General features: G+C 34.9%; 3 protein-coding genes across 10 annotated transcripts in view; 1 reads left to right on the top strand and 2 right to left on the bottom strand.

Moving 5' to 3' along the window:
* Positions 1-4,572: 4,572 nt before the first annotated feature.
* Positions 4,573-5,637, bottom strand: LOC147409888 (uncharacterized). Its single transcript, XM_086432028.1, has 2 exons — positions 5,523-5,637; positions 4,573-5,177 (listed from the first exon to the last, which is right to left on the bottom strand). Exons 1-2 carry the CDS (start codon positions 5,635-5,637, stop codon positions 4,573-4,575), a joined length of 720 nt encoding a protein of 239 aa, XP_086288154.1.
* A 2,990-nt stretch (positions 5,638-8,627) lies between these two features.
* The window catches only part of LOC147409886 (chaperone protein dnaJ A7A, chloroplastic-like), a 10,355-nt gene continuing 3,299 nt past the window's right edge, over positions 8,628-15,683 (bottom strand). Inside the window, exons 1-6 of one of the 8 annotated variants that reach the window (XM_086431985.1) lie at positions 13,215-13,600; positions 12,493-12,544; positions 10,919-10,961; positions 9,605-9,653; positions 9,406-9,489; positions 8,628-9,284 (exon numbers count right to left, since the gene is read on the bottom strand). In XM_086431985.1, the coding sequence (XP_086288111.1) occupies positions 9,138-9,284; positions 9,406-9,489; positions 9,605-9,653; positions 10,919-10,961; positions 12,493-12,517 (348 nt within the window). In that variant the 5' untranslated portion in view covers positions 12,518-12,544; positions 13,215-13,600 and the 3' untranslated portion in view covers positions 8,628-9,137. Of the gene's footprint in view, positions 9,285-9,405; positions 9,490-9,604; positions 9,654-10,918; positions 10,962-11,250; positions 11,326-12,492; positions 13,601-15,683 lie in introns of those variants that run through there. The other 7 variants (XM_086431984.1, XM_086431989.1, XM_086431986.1 and 4 more) reach the window with 7 other exon arrangements.
* On the top strand, positions 13,560-15,187 carry LOC147409887 (uncharacterized). The gene is made up of 2 exons (XM_086431982.1): positions 13,560-14,728; positions 15,049-15,187. The coding sequence occupies exons 1-2, from the start codon at positions 13,750-13,752 to the stop codon at positions 15,075-15,077; spliced, it is 1,008 nt and encodes a 335-aa protein (XP_086288108.1). The 5' UTR covers positions 13,560-13,749; the 3' UTR covers positions 15,078-15,187.

Here is a 15,683-nt window from a genome sequence, read left to right as displayed (position 1 = left end):
ATTACAGTTGCATATGATAGAAATAAATAAAATTTAATAATTATTTTTAATATCTTTTCTTTTTTGCTCCTATTATTATAGCGATTGATTATAGTTTAAAAAAACAGAAATTCAAACTAATCATATAAAAAAGTGGATTGACTAAACTCAACATGATTGATATAAACTCAAAAGAAATAGAATTCAACATGTGTCTTGCATGTGAATACTTAAAAATAAAAAACTAAAAAATTAGTATTATATTGTTTAATTAAAATTTGATAAGTAACTTTGTCAATGATTATTATAATTATATGATAAAAATATTTAAAATTTAATAATTAATTTTAATGTTTTCTCTTGTTTACGTCTATTATTACTGATTGATTGTATTTAAAAAAAATATAGAAATTCAAACTAATTAAATCAGCAAAAAGTGGATCGATTGAACTTAAGATGATTGATAATTTTTACTATTTTAATGAGACAAGTTAGAGTACAAGTGGTTCGACACTAAAATTTGGAAGACCAAAAATACCATTGACTTTACATTTTAAATTTAATATAATTATTTTGTTTTCTTCAAAAATCAAGAAAATTACAATCTCACATTCGTGTAACCATTTGATATAAACTCAGAAGAAATATAATTCTATATAGAATGTTTAAATAATTCATAAAAGAACTATAAATTAAGAATAGAATGTAACATGCACAATCTCAAAATTTTTGATGGAATATTAAATTAATTATGAAAATTGATCTGAATTTTGAATTGACCTAAAGCCGTTCAATATTAAATTTCTACTAAAAAATTCAAGTGAAACCTTTGCAATACAAAACCCGACACAAGTACCTCACAAAATTTAATGGAAATTTCCTTTTGATTTTAAATTTTTTCTTTTGATTTAAAAATATTTTTAAATAATATTTTCATTTAAAAAAAAAAAAGAAGTAGGAGCTATGAGACTATATTTTTAATTATTTTTTTGAGTAAAAATATACTTTTAATTAATTTTTTTATTTAAAAAAAGTTAAAGAGTTTAACAATATATTTAGGGGTGTCAATGGGTATCCATTTAACCAAACTGGAACTAATTCCCCTTTTATTGAAATTGATTAGAGCTAAGTCTGAAATGGAATCAGAATCGGAGCTGTTAGGTTATATCCAATGGGTACCCACGGGTACCCGGAGCCGATTTATTTTGTCATTTATTTTCATATTATAGATGATTTAAGGTATTTTTTTATATTTCAAAATAAATGCATGTTATATAAAATTCTTTCAAATTTTCATATAAATTATCGATTGGAGCTTAAAATGGCTTACTTTTCTAAAAATTTATTACTTTTAACTAAGATAAAATTTTCTTTTTGAAAAAAATTATTAATTTTTTTTTATAGTATAACAAATTATAAATAAATTAATAATTTTGTTTAATTTTTTGAAAGGAATTTTTATTTATTTATAATGATTTGAAATAATTTTTTTATCATTCGATTCTTGAGAACCAGAACCAATGGGTACCTTTGATTTTTAGCGGTTCTAGTTCCATTTATTTTGGAACTAGAACCGAACTAAATATGATTATGATTCTAAGTTTCTTAGGAACCGACCCATTGACACCCCTAGATATAGGGGTATGTCTAATATGGATCAAAATGTGGTGTGCATATCTAGATTACCTTTAAAAAATTTAAATTGAGAGACATGTTTTCTAATTTATAAATTTTGCTAAACTAATTTTTTTTTGTTGATAAATAGTATTGTATTAATGAAACAAAGCCAAGTCGGTCGAGTTGATCAACTTGGTGAGACCTTACAAAAGAGAGCTACACACGCATAGAACAACAAATCCCATCCCATCTGTACAAAAAGTCCTCAAAATACATTCCCCTAAACTCCTTGTAAACTTTGGACCAACAATAGATGAGACCCAAGATAGACATAATCGTATCCGAATATTCTTTCCGTTTCCCTTTGAAAATACACCTATTCCTTTCAAGCCATATCCCCCAACAAATTGCGAAGGGTGTAATACTCCACAACGTCCTCTTTGACCCACTAAATGAGTAATCGATTGACGACCAACCAATAAAAACGTCCTTGACTGATTTCGGCAAGCATGTTGAAACCCCATACAACCTAAAAAAGTGAGCCCAAATGGCTTGAGAGAACTTGTAGTGGATTAGGAGGTGGTCCGATGATTCTTCATCTTCCATACACAACATACAACAACTCGCCCCACACCATCCACGCCGCATTAGAAAATCCGTCGTTTGGATCCTTCCTAAAACCGTCGTCCAAGTGAAAAAGGCGACTTTGCTTGGCACTTTTGGGCCCCAAATAGCAACGTGGGGGAAGTGTGGATCCCCATTGTTGCACAAGGATTGGTAGAATGAACGAACCGAGAACCTTCCATCCTTACTTGCCGCCCAAACTCTCTCATCTTCGCGACCCGTACGTCGAACGATACTCGAGGCACCAATGACTAATCTACCAACTTCTTGAAGTTTTATCTCATTAATGCCTCTCCGAAGCCCAAGATCCCAAGCCCAGTCTCCACCCATGTCACGACGGAATGATGCGACAGTCTGCCCTTTCTTCGAAGAAATGGAGTACAGGGTTGGAAATACCTCTATTAGGGGCTGGTTGCCGCACCATGTGTCTTCCCAGAATCTTACTCGGTTGCCTTGACCCACTATAAATTTGATTTTCGTTTTGAATAGCGGAATGGTCTTCATGATTCCTTTCCACATCCCGCACCCAAATGGTTGTCTGGTTGGTCTGCTTTCCTATCCTGTTCGACTTGATCCGTACTTGCTTTCTATAACCTGTCTCCATAAGCTATTTGCATGTGTCCCAAACTTCCACAACCACTTCCCCTTTAAGGCCAAGTTCATTTCCCCAAGTCTCCTAATACCGAAACTGCCATGATTCTTATCTGAGCAGACTTGTTTCCAGTTCACGAGGTGATGCTTCCTACTCCCATCTCTGTCATGCCAAAGGAAGTTACGGAATAACTTATCAAGCCTTAGTTTTACACTTCGAGGCATTGAGAGAAGAGAGAGGAAATAAATTGATATACTGGAGAGCACGCTTTTTATCAGAGTCAGTTTACCTCCCTTGGATAAGTAGTTGGCTTGCCACATTGCTAGTTTCCTTTCGATTCTTTCTACTATCGGGTCCCAAATTACTATCCTCCTATAGGGGGCCCCCAGAGGCATCCCCAAGTAAGACGAGGGAAGGCTACCCAACTGCCAACCTAAAGAAGCTGCTAGAAAAGGCGTGCATCTAGCCGATCCAACCGGAAATAGCTTACTTTTTCTCGTGTTTACTGGAATACCTGACACCGCTTCAAAGCAAACTAGCATACCGCTTAACCTCCTTGTCTGATCTATGGAATCGTCAAGGAACACTAGAGTGTCATCTGCGAATTGAAGGTGCGAAACAGTAACGGTGCATGCATCTACTGAAAATCCTGAGAAATAACCATTCGCTATCCCTCTTTCCATGAACTTCCCAAACGCTTCTGCTACTATGATGAATAGGAAAGGGGATAGAGGGTCCCCTTGTCTGAGACCTCTTGCACTTCTAAAAAATCCGTGAGGTGACCCATTTACCAAAATCGAATAGGAAGGGGAGGTAACGCACGCCATAATCTATGTGATCCATTTCCTTTTGAACCCCATATTCCCCAGCATATATTCCAAAAATTGCCAATTGACATCGTCGTAGGCTTTCTCGAAATCCACCTTGCACACCACACTCGCTTTGCCTGATTTCATTCTAGAATCAATGCACTCATTTGCTATTAGAACTTCATCCAAAATCTGTCTCCCTTTAACAAATGCGCTCTGATTGCACCCTATTATCTCTTGAATGACACCTTTCAGTCTCCTAGCGAGGATGCTCGTGATGATTTTGTAACTAGTGTTCACCAAACTAATGGGCCTCAGGTCCTTGATGTCTTCGGTCCCCGCTACCTTTGGGACTAGAGCGATGAAGGTACAGTTTGAATTTCGATCCAATACTCCCTCTCTAAAAAATTCTTTTACTAGAGCGATAAAGTCGCACTTGATTATATCCCAACAAGAAACGTAAAATTCCACAGGAAAACCATTGGGCCTAGGAGCTTTATCGTTCTTCATACTTGATATAACGTCCCAAATCTTGTATTCTTCAATAGGTCTTTCTAACCATTCGCTTTGCAACTCAGAAATTCTGTCAAACTGTAGTAGGTCAGGTTTCGGTCTGTCGCCAGCTCTGTCAGTATACAGTTCCGAATAGAATTTTACGATCCTTTTTGCCACAGCTTCTTCTCCTTCCACCCACTCCCCGTTCACATACAACCTCGTAATGTGATTGTTCCTACCTCGGCCATTGGCCATGCAATGAAAGAATTTTGTATTCCCATCCCCTTCTTTAAGCCATCTAATCCTGGATTTCTGCTTCCAGCTGATCTCCTCTAGAAGTGTCATCCGTTGATATTTTTCACGCAAATTTAGTCTTAGAGTTCTATCATTCATCGAAATCGGGTTCATCTCTTCCTTGTGGTCCAGCTCTTCAATTCTCAAAAGGGTATCCTTTCTTTACGCATCCACCCTTCCGAAAGATTCTATGTTCCAGTCCTTTAATGTCTTTTTTAGGGCTTTCAACTTCTTTTTAAATATCTCCCCTGCTGTTCCTGTAAATGAAAAACTCCTCCACCATTCATTTACTAGCTCCTTGAAATTATGGTGCTTCAGCCACATCACTTCAAAACGATACAGAATGGGACCCCTATTGAGCGGCCCTGCTTCTAGTTGAATTGGATAGTGGTCAGATACCGGGTTTGGAATAACCATCTGAGATAGCTGGCAGAAAATCGAAGACCAATCATCGGAAACCAAAAATTTGTCTAATCTGTTGAGAGTGGGAACTGCGTGTTGATTGGACCAAGTGAAGCTTCTGCCCTGTAGTGGGATGTCTATTAAGTTATTCCGATTCACAAATTCCCGAAACCTCTTCATCCTTGCTGTTATCCTCGATCCACCTTGTTTCTCACAGGTGAGTCTAATAACGTTGAAGCCTCCTCCCAAACACCACGGGCGATTCCAATAGTTACCCACATCATCTAACTCTTCCCAGAATTGCTTTCGCTCCCAATCTTTCGTAGGGCCATACACTCCCGAGAACACCCAACTGTCATCCTTCCCTATACACCGACATAGTATAGATACAGAAAAGGCTCCCACTAATGAATCCTCTACCTCAATTAGTCTCTTGTCCCACATCACCCATACTCCCCCTGCTGTCCCATTTGTTGTAAGGTACTTCCAACCCAAGTTCCGCCCCCCCAGACGTCTCGCATCACCACCTCGTCTATTTTGTCCAATTTGGTTTCTTATAGTGTTACGATGTGTGGTTTGTGAGCTTGTATTATTGCCTTAACCGAAGCCCTTTTGATCTTACTATTGAGTCCACGCACATTCCAAGATAGGAATTTAATCTTCATTTACAACCTTTAGTTTTCTCCCGCTCCTCAAGCCTAAGGACTTACCAGCCTTAATCATAACCCCTGATTTCTGTAATTCCTGGGCTTCTTTAACCAATTTGACTTTCAGTTTCTTTACTCTGTTCTCATCTGTTAACACAAGACCTTTCCCTTTATACATACACCCTTTCTGTCTCTTCCCTTCTTCGTCTAAAAATTAACGAAATGTTGAGTTATTTATTGATTTAAAAATGCTAAATAAGGAGTTTGAAAATAAAGAGGTTATCTCTAATATTGATGAAAGTACTAGGTGCATATCTAAATTACACTTAAAAATTTTTAGATGTAGAGACGAGGTGGCATGAGTGTTATTATTTAATTAATTTTTTATTTAAAAATTCTAAATGCTAACTAAAATAGAAAAAAAATTATTTTATGAAGGTAGAGGAGGATAATTTTAATTTTAATTTTTTATTTAAAATTAATTAAAAATAATTTATAGAAAATTAGTAGATGCGTGATTTTTATAGAGAGATTCACTTGTAGGAGGATAATTTTAATTTTAATTTTTTATTCAAAATTAATTAAAAATAATTTATAGAAAATTAGTAGATGCGTGATTTTTATAGAGAGATTCAGTTGTAGGCATAAGTATTGCATTTTAATTACAAAAACTCCTTTGAAGTTCTGACAACTCTATTAGAACCTTACTTTATGAAGTTTGTTACCCACCAAACCTCACTTTTTCATATTTATTACCTAGCAAGCCTTGGAGTCGGGGTCCATATCATAAAATTGAAAAAACATGATCCGATCACAAAGGATTAATAAAGGGCAACATTCTAAAAACTTTGAAAAAAAAAATTGGAAAAAAAAAGATAAATTTTTACAGTTGAATTTTAATTTTAAATTTGAGAGCTGACTAGCCATCCATCTTCAACAAATACTATGACACTCAAAAAGGTCTTTTTTATTAAAAAAAAAAATTAAATTAAATCTGAGTTTTTCCATAAATTCTAGAAGTCTATAGTGTTGGATTGCTAATTTGATACTCCACATGGACCCAACGATCCTTAGTGAGATCTAAAATCTTACTAAGCTAGTCGTGCTGGACTGATTCATAAAATAAGGTTTGTTCAAATAACGAATTTGATCAAGTGAGGGAGTTTTTTAAATAACTAGTTGAGACCTGCATGCGCGAGGCACGTGCAGGCTGTATGGTTGTACATAGGTGGTGGTTTTATTATTATTTCAGAGGAATAACTTAAAATAACACGACAATAAGGCTTTTTCTCTAATCAATTATAATTTCGAAGGACCAATTGTTAAATAAGTTGAATTGCTAGTTTATTCTTATTTCTTATCTCTAATTGATTATATTGGTTGCTGTTTTCTATTATTGAAATACAGGTTTAGTAATTGAAACCCAAAGATTTATGGATTTAGTACTTGATAACTATACCTTCGAGACATATTTTCTTGAAGCAACTTCCTCGAACAGTTTCTTTGTTTGACAATTTGGATAATCATAAGAATGGTTCACAAAATTGACGATTTTTGAAATCAATGATTGAAGACGAATGATTTTGAGGGTTGGGGGAATCAAGGCGAATTACTCATGGACGAAATCATCAACCTATTGAAAAAGATCAAAACCCAACTAAATGAATGAAGTCAACCATAAGTATATTTGCCTAACGGATTAAAAAAAAAATGCCTACAATTCAGACCCACCAAGGAAAATAGAAAAAACAAATACAATTCAACATTAAAAAAAAAAAAAAAAAACTACTTATCACTGAACAAGACCTCATAAAAAAAAAAATTCCCTCCATGTTTAGGTGAATATTTTTGCTATACTTCTCAAACTCATGACATTACCCTGTAACCTTGATCTTTTAATAGACTACATGAAAATTATTTAAATGAGTTCTACTTATTCTTGTAGAAATAAACACTTCTTGGGTAATATCTCGTACCTTTATCTTCAATCTTTAGATTCTATTATTTCAAAGTAACTTTAAGAATAAAAGAATATTTTTGGAGAAATAACAGGGACTTTTGGGTAGAAAAATCTAAGGGTTTTTTGTTTTAATATTAAAAGCTGAATAGAATAATTCTAAATGCCCTCATCTTCAACCTCTGCCAAAAATACCATTGATTTGTCTCCTAAAATCTATCATCCTCAAGCTCTTTAACCCCTAAGGTTTGAAGAAGACTGGTTTTGATAACAAAAAAAAAAAGAAAAAGATCAAGGGTATTGTTTTCAGTTGAAAAACCTTTATTCCACATTTTCTTCTTCCCAAAAAACCATATATTCCATTTAGGCTGAAGATTGAATTAGAAATTAAAAATTGAAGAATTGTTTTCAGTTGCCAATTATATATATATATATATATATATATATATATATATATATATATATATATATATATATATATATATATATATATATAAAGCTCGTGAGATTGTTAGACCAAACCTAATCTTCCCAAATTTTTTTTTTTGTCTTCCCAAAAATCGTATCTTATCTTGAGGTTGAAGATCGAAGTAGAAATGGTTAACGATGATTGGTTTTGAGATGTTTATTGTAAGATAAAAATAAGATTCTACCATAAATGTCTTTTTCTTTCCCTTCAACCATTACAGACAATTGAATAAATGGAGAAAGTAAAGGATGGAAAAAGTAAGATTATGAACCTAGACAAAAATAAAGTTACATTAAAATTTTCTAAATACAATGAACTCTTTTTAATAAAATCCAATGAAATACATTATCTAACATGAGAGCAATGAACTTTATGTGTTCCACAAGTGACATGACTGACAAATTAGCAATTTTTGTGCCTCGTATAGATCCCAATTCTTTTGTTCCATTATATAAATCAATAGACCAACCTCACATCTTTACACTATGTCATGAAGGACAAAAAATGACGGTCCATGACAGTTGTTTTTTAATAAAACAACTGCTCTATCCGTCGCAGCAGTAATCGTTTTAAAAGGAGTGGTTTTTCATTTGCGACTGTCCAAAGGTGTCGGGAAAAACGACTGTCTTAGGCAGTCGTTTTTTTTTTCTGAATTTTTAATAAAAAAAATCTGGATTTATAATTTTAAAAAATGGGATTAGCTTTGCATTCATAGCTTTTTTTCTTTTATAGGTAAAAAAGCTTTATTAATGGGAGGATGAAAATGCATTTAACACTAGAACAAGGCATATTAGTCATTTCAAATAAGGTCCCATCTAAACAAAATATCCTCAAAATTCTCTAAATAATTTATACTAAAAGAAAACCAATCCCAGAACAACCCAGCAATCACCAGTTAACGAGCTGTTATCTACTGACATATCAGCGCCCAGCTAGTAAACTTGAGGTGACAGTGTTGTAATAGATTGATTCTGTTGCTTCTGTGATGGCTGCTGTGCTGTTGTTGTTGCCTGGTCTTTGAAACATAAAATATATGAGAGTTCCCAATACCACCATCACTTTGTAGCTACTGATGCTTTTGAGATGATGAAGATCCACTCGACGTGCTTGTGTTGGGATGCCCTTGTTGTGACTGTGAGTGAGATTGTAGAGGTGGTTGTTGTTGTTACTGCTGAAGCTGTGAAGGTGCTACAACTCTCGAGCCGGGATATCTCAATCTCTTTTTCTACCCCGAAAACGGCTTCCTTGAAATTCAAGACGAGTTATAAATCTCATCCTCACCATCCATTGCTCTATTTATGGAACCTCTCCCTTTGTTCATGCCCATGCTGCCCATGCCACCCATACCGCCTAGGCCCTCGAATAATGACTCAAAGAGATCAAAGGGATTGCTGAAATCCTGTTATAAGAAAGAATGTTTATATCATTAAGTATATGCTGAGGGTATTTAAAAACTGAGAGAATAGACAATGAGCTTTGAAAAGTGGATATAAATTTTTCCTCACTAAAAAGGAACCCACCCACATGCCTCCCATTCCGGCACCTTTAACCCCAGCCTTTCTGTACTTATCATATAAGGGTCGTTTCTCATCATCCGACAAGACCTGCAGAACATGTTACATGCAAGTAGATCAAGTATGTGCAATCCATGTCTTGTAAACCCAACATGGCTCTACCAAGAATTATGAAGAACAATAATCTTTAAACTGGACCATTTACCTCTAAGGAATTACTGATCTCCTTGAATTTTTGTTCTGCCCCAGCTTCTCTACAACATAGAATAAAATGAGCCCCCATGAATAGAAGTATTTAAGCAACTCAAAACTAAAATACTTGGAGAGAAAATATTGACAAATCAGAGAAGCAGAGATAGAGAGTAGTATATTATCCCATAAATTTAGAAGGAATAATCTTTAGCAAAATAGAATACATAGTCCTCTGTATATGATGCTTGCACACATACAACTGATACAAGGCTCTCAGGACCAGTCTCCTATGTTTTGTCCAAACTTGCTAAGAGCGAGGCGGGGCATCATTCTACTTGTGTGGCCTTCATCACGGCTAGTAAATGACAATGATGGCTTATGGTATGATTGAAGTTCCATGCTATCTAATGGAAGGTTACAACTATAGATTAAGGCTTAAACCTTGAGACCACAACCTTTTTTTATTTTTGAAAAAAATAAAATAGTGGATGCAAGTAAGACCATAATGTATTCTCTTTTAAATATTAAATATAAATATGCAAATGTATTTCTCCTACTCAAATGTTGTCCTCATCATCTCTAACTTTTACCTGTTCTACATATTTTACAGATTTTTCCGTGGTATTGTTTTGTTTGGCAAGTGTCCAAATTCACTGTTGACTCATAACAGTGACTTGATGTGGGGGCTGTCATCGAATTGACATTAAGGCTAAAACCAAGGAATTAAATTTCTGTTTTAGTGTTTATTTAGGGTAGTTTGAAAATGAAAATATTTTGTAGAAATTTTTGTGAAATTTATGCCTCCTAGAAATCAATTGAGGCTTAAGCCTGGAGGTAAGAACTTACACCTGCCTCAATACATAAGCCTCACGTGCAGGTGGGACTTTCTAAACTAATAGATGCAATAAAGACCATAAGAGATTCTCTCTTAAATATGAAATACGCAAATGCTTTTCTCCTACTTAGCAATAGTCCTTACTATTTCCAAGTCTCAACAGTTCTGTATTTTGCAGACTAGGCAAGCCCGGAATTGACTACACTGCGAGCCTATATTGGATTGTAATGTAAAGATGATCGAAATGCTTATAAAAAGACACCAAGTAAAGGTTATAATTTTATGATGATACAGGAAATCTATGAGTTTTGGCAAACGCAAATGTATAATAATAATCTTTTTGAAAAAAAAAAAATACACATAAAGAAAGATAAACACATCTGTAGTAATCTATACCCATCTGTTTTCTAGTAGCATCCAAACCATATCACCTTCTTAGCAGCAACAAAACTGAGCAGTCAAGCAGAACGTATAAACTAATCATCAACTCACTTGTTCACATCTGGATGATAACTCCTAGCGAGCTTCCGATAAGCTATAAGATTTTGCAGGGAAAAAAAGAAGTAATATTATAGTAAGGTCTTATTAGTCAAAAATTGATAGCAGATGATGGTAATGTTAACACTTTAATAAAAGAGATACTAAAAACACTTTACACTCATATAGCTTTGATAAACTAGATAAACAAATAGAAAAAGGAAGTGAAATTCCTTATGGACTCAATAAAAGAATGTGGGAAGGCTATGCCAATAATTGAATAAATGTATTAAAAGAATAGTCAAATCTCAAAATCAATCATGGCTAGGAGGAAACAAATGCAGTACCGGAAATCCAACAATAAAAAGATAACCATTAACAGAAAACTGGGATACATAAACTCGGCTGTCCATCTTGGCTACCTGCCACGGACCATTGACAGGCAAATATCTATTGAGAACATGACAACAATCTATCAAAATAGAGTCATCCAAATTACCTATGGAAAATATAATTAGAGTAAGTTCAAATAAATCATATATCCTATAGTTTGCCAAAATAGAAATGGAAACGCAGTAGTTTAGTATTTTTCAAAATAAAAGGGGAAAAGCAAGTAACAATCTCGTCAAGAAAAAAAAATGGCATCTTCAATGGATTGCACAGATCAAATTACTATCAGCCAACTTGTCCTTAAAGAAGTAGATAAGCTTCACGATTGTACACGTGCAGGGTAGTTGGTACGTGCGGCCCGACAAAGCAAACAAAAAAAAAAAACATCATGATTGTACACCAAGAAAATGCATCGTAACATTTAAGATGCCACACTATGCAATAAAAGTAAGATTGGTTTATAAATTAATTAAATCACAAACAGGTCTCGCTCAATCAAGCAAATTGATAACTACCGAATTTTCCTGTGTAAAAAAGACCACCTAAAAAATTGACTCAATTTATAGAACTAGATATTTCACAAAGATCATCTAAGAGAATAAGCAGGGGAGATCTTAAACTTAAGAGATCAGCACAATAGCTCCAATGTGAAAATAATGCAAGATGTGTCTTAAAGCTTCAAAACTCCAATCAGTAATCTTAAAGAACTCTAGAAAGTAGTAACCCTTAACAAGTGGGTAAACATGGTTCAATATATGGTACTATCTTGGTTCGTTAGGCTAGAATATTCTGCAAAGTATCAAAAATACCAAGTAGTAGCCCTTAACAACTCTAGGAAAACAACAAGAAATAATCCATAGGTTTTTTTGAATTTGCAGCTATAAAATGTATAGAATCCTTGCTATCTCAAACCTAACTAAACTTTAAAAAAATAATGCTGAGCATTTTTCAAGAGAAAAATTATTTTTTTCTTCAAGAAAATTTATTTTATTTCTTCAAGAATAGATCTTGTTTGTAAACAAAATCTACTAAATTGTTTTAAAAGTAGATGAAATCGGAAGTTAGATTTTCAAAGAAGACCTACAAAAGAGTCGATCAGATTTAATCTTTAATTAGAGAAAATAAAAGAAGAATAAGTGAAATATAAACCAAGTAATGTAGCTTATATGGGGAAACAAAAATATTAGAAATGGGCTTACCTCTCCATAACCAATTAGACCCCATCAAATAGCCTATTCTTTACAAATTTTACTGAAAAAAGAAAATAACATTTAGATACTCAAACTAACACTTCAATCATACAAGCAATAGACCTGAATGAAACAAAAGAAATCACATATCGAAAGAGAAAAGATTAAGATAAAGCATCAAACTTCAAATATCTCTAAGAGAAACTTGTTAAGAATCTTTACGAAAAATACTGTAAATTTGAGCTTCATATTCAAAATTTAGGCTAAATAACCTTGGATCTATTTGATATGAAACTCAGTAAATAAAAAACAAAAACAAACAGATTAAATCAACAGCTAAAGATAAGTTGTGAATTTGAGCTCAAACTCTCGATTTTGTTACAAGAACTTCATCTTGTTGAGATTGTCAACGATTTTGTAGAGATACCAATTGATTTTATTTCCTTATATAGAAGATTGTATAGGTGTGTGCAGATCATAGAGATCGAATAGGCATATTTCTAGGGCGCTAATTAGGGATTCTAATCCTATTTATACACTGTAATTGATCTGTTAAAGAATAACAAAAAAACCTCGTTTATTATCATCCCTATTTTCATGGTATCAGAGCCGAACAAGGTTCTGTAAATCTTTACAAACCATCCCCAGAAACTCATCACAAAATTCCAAACCATAAACCACAAATACCCATAATCAAAAATTCAAACCTCTCATAAAACCCAATCAATTACCACCATCATCTTAGCCTTCCGCCAGCATCTTCATAGAAATCACTACAAACCCATCAAACGCAGCCGAGAGAACCAGAGGTCATCACAGCCGCTGCTACCATCACCAACGACGTCTACTCTACCAGTTCTGGTTCTGATTAGAAGATAAGACGAGATTGAAGCCTCCGAAGAACACATCGTCTTCTTGTTATCTCTCGCTGTGTTTCCAGCCAATTCCAACACCTCTGCTGCTAGATATTCAAGGACCGAAGCAAGTTCCGATTTTTTTAGGAACCTTGCAATTCTGCCGACCGGGAATTGCAGACCGAACCTTGCCTTCTTCGATGCTCCAGATCTATTGCAGAGTTTGAATTCTGAGGGTTTTCAAGAGAGAGAAAACCCTGGTTCTTTGTTGATTTTATAAAATAAAAAATAAAAATAAAAAAAGGGCTCTTTGTGCGCACTCTGTCGTTGTCCACCACTACAGCAAGTTGATTTTGGATTTTAATTTTTTTTTTTTTTTTTTTTATCAAAAAAAAGAAAAAGAAAAAAAAGTATGGGTGAACACATTGAATCCCTTGGAACCAAATCTGTTCCAATTCTTGTTCAGTCTGAGGGTATCTTCAATGCAGGCATTCAACTTACTGAAACAAATTACGATGTGTGGTCTCAATTAATTGAGATGCATATTGCTGAACGAGAAAAACTCTCCTACATTATGGGCAAATTTGATCCACCTGTTGTGTCAGATAAGGGATATGAAAAATGGTATGCTGAAAATCAAAAGGTGAAACGCTGGCTTCTAATGTCCATGACTCCTGACATCATGAAGCGCTATCTTCGAATACCCACTGCTCATGAAATCTGGAGTACTCTATCCAAAGCTTTTTATGATGGTACTGATGAGATGCATGTTTACTCTTTACATCAGAAAGCTTTGTCAGTCAAACAAGGTGCCAAATCACTTTCAGTATACTATGGGGAGTTAACGGAAATCTTTCAGGAACTTGATCACCGTGATAAAGTGATCATGAAGGATCCTGATGATGTTACAGCATACCGACAGTCCATTGAGCGAACCCGAGTACATATATTCCTTGCTGGATTGGATAAAAGTTTTGATCAACTTCGACGCGAAATTTTACGTCATGAGCCACTCCTCTGTCTGAAAGAGTGTTATTCCTTAGTCCGTCATGAAGCCATACGATATAGTACTTTGAATGAGGACATTGAGAAACCTGAAGCTTCCGCTATGATTTCCCGCCATCGACCCAATCCGACATCCCAAGACAGGCCCAAAGCTACCAATCCGAAGCATTCTAACAGTTCAGACAAACCTACTTACAAATGCACTCATTGCAATCAAACAGGACATTCAAAAAGTTGTTGCTTCGAACTTATTGGATATCCAGATTGGTGGGACCCAACATGGCATCGGAATTCCAAGCGACCGTCAACTGCAGTAGTTGCTCAAACAAAGGAAGATGATGCACCTTCTACGTCATCAGCATTACTAACCACTACAACCACTGGAGGTAAGGTCTTCACTACTTCTACACCTGTTTTGAATAGTGCATGGATAATTGATTCTGGTGCTACTGATCATATGACATTTGATGTTAGACAAGTCTCAAATCTTCACTCATCCTCCCAAAATTGTGTCTCCAAAGCCAATGGTAATACCACCCCGGTTGTTATGGAAGGGTCATCACATCTTACTAAAAATTTACATCTTGATTCTGTGTTAGTTGTTCCCACCTTAGATTATAACCTTTTGTCAGTCTCTCAAATCACTACTACCTTATCTTGTGTTGTTATTTTTTGGCCTGATCATTGTGTGTTTAAGGACATTCAGACTCGACAAACGATTGGTTATGGTGTTAAGAGAGGGAAGCTATATCACTTGGACTTGGAGTTCGAACCTACCAACAGATTACGACAAGCGTTAGCAATGGAATACACTGGTTCATCAAAGAAGAAAGCTGAGATCTTGCTCTGGCATCTACGTTTGGGACATGCCTCCTTTAGTTATTTAAAAAGGTTGTTTCCTAGTTTGTTTACAAATTTGGATATTTCTGATTTCAAATGTGGTGTGTGTGAACTTGCAAAAAGTCATCGTGCTTCATTTCCTTTGATTTTAAATAAAAGTCCTGTTCCTTTTATGGTTATTCACTCTGATGTTTGGGGCCCATCCAAAATTCCCACATTGGGAGGGTCGCGTTGGTTTGTTACCTTTATAGATGATTGTACTCAGATGACTTGGTTGTGCTTGATGAAATCCAAATCAGAAGTTAACTTGTTATTTCATAAGTTTTATAATACCATCCGTACACAGTACAATGCTCGAATACAAGTGTTACAGAGTGATAATGGTGGGGAATACCATAGTTCTGAACTTCAACGTTTCTTTGACTCTCATGGCTTAATACATCAAACTAGTTGTCCGGATACCCCTCAACAGAATGGTGTGGCCGAACGCAAAAATAGACA

Source organism: Akebia trifoliata, chromosome 2, assembly GCF_017979445.1.
Source record: "Akebia trifoliata isolate Shusen 1 chromosome 2, ASM1797944v1, whole genome shotgun sequence".
Lineage (NCBI taxonomy): Eukaryota > Viridiplantae > Streptophyta > Magnoliopsida > Ranunculales > Lardizabalaceae > Akebia > Akebia trifoliata.
The sequence above is the reverse complement of the archived record's forward strand: the minus strand, read 5'-3'. Positions and strand labels throughout refer to the sequence as shown.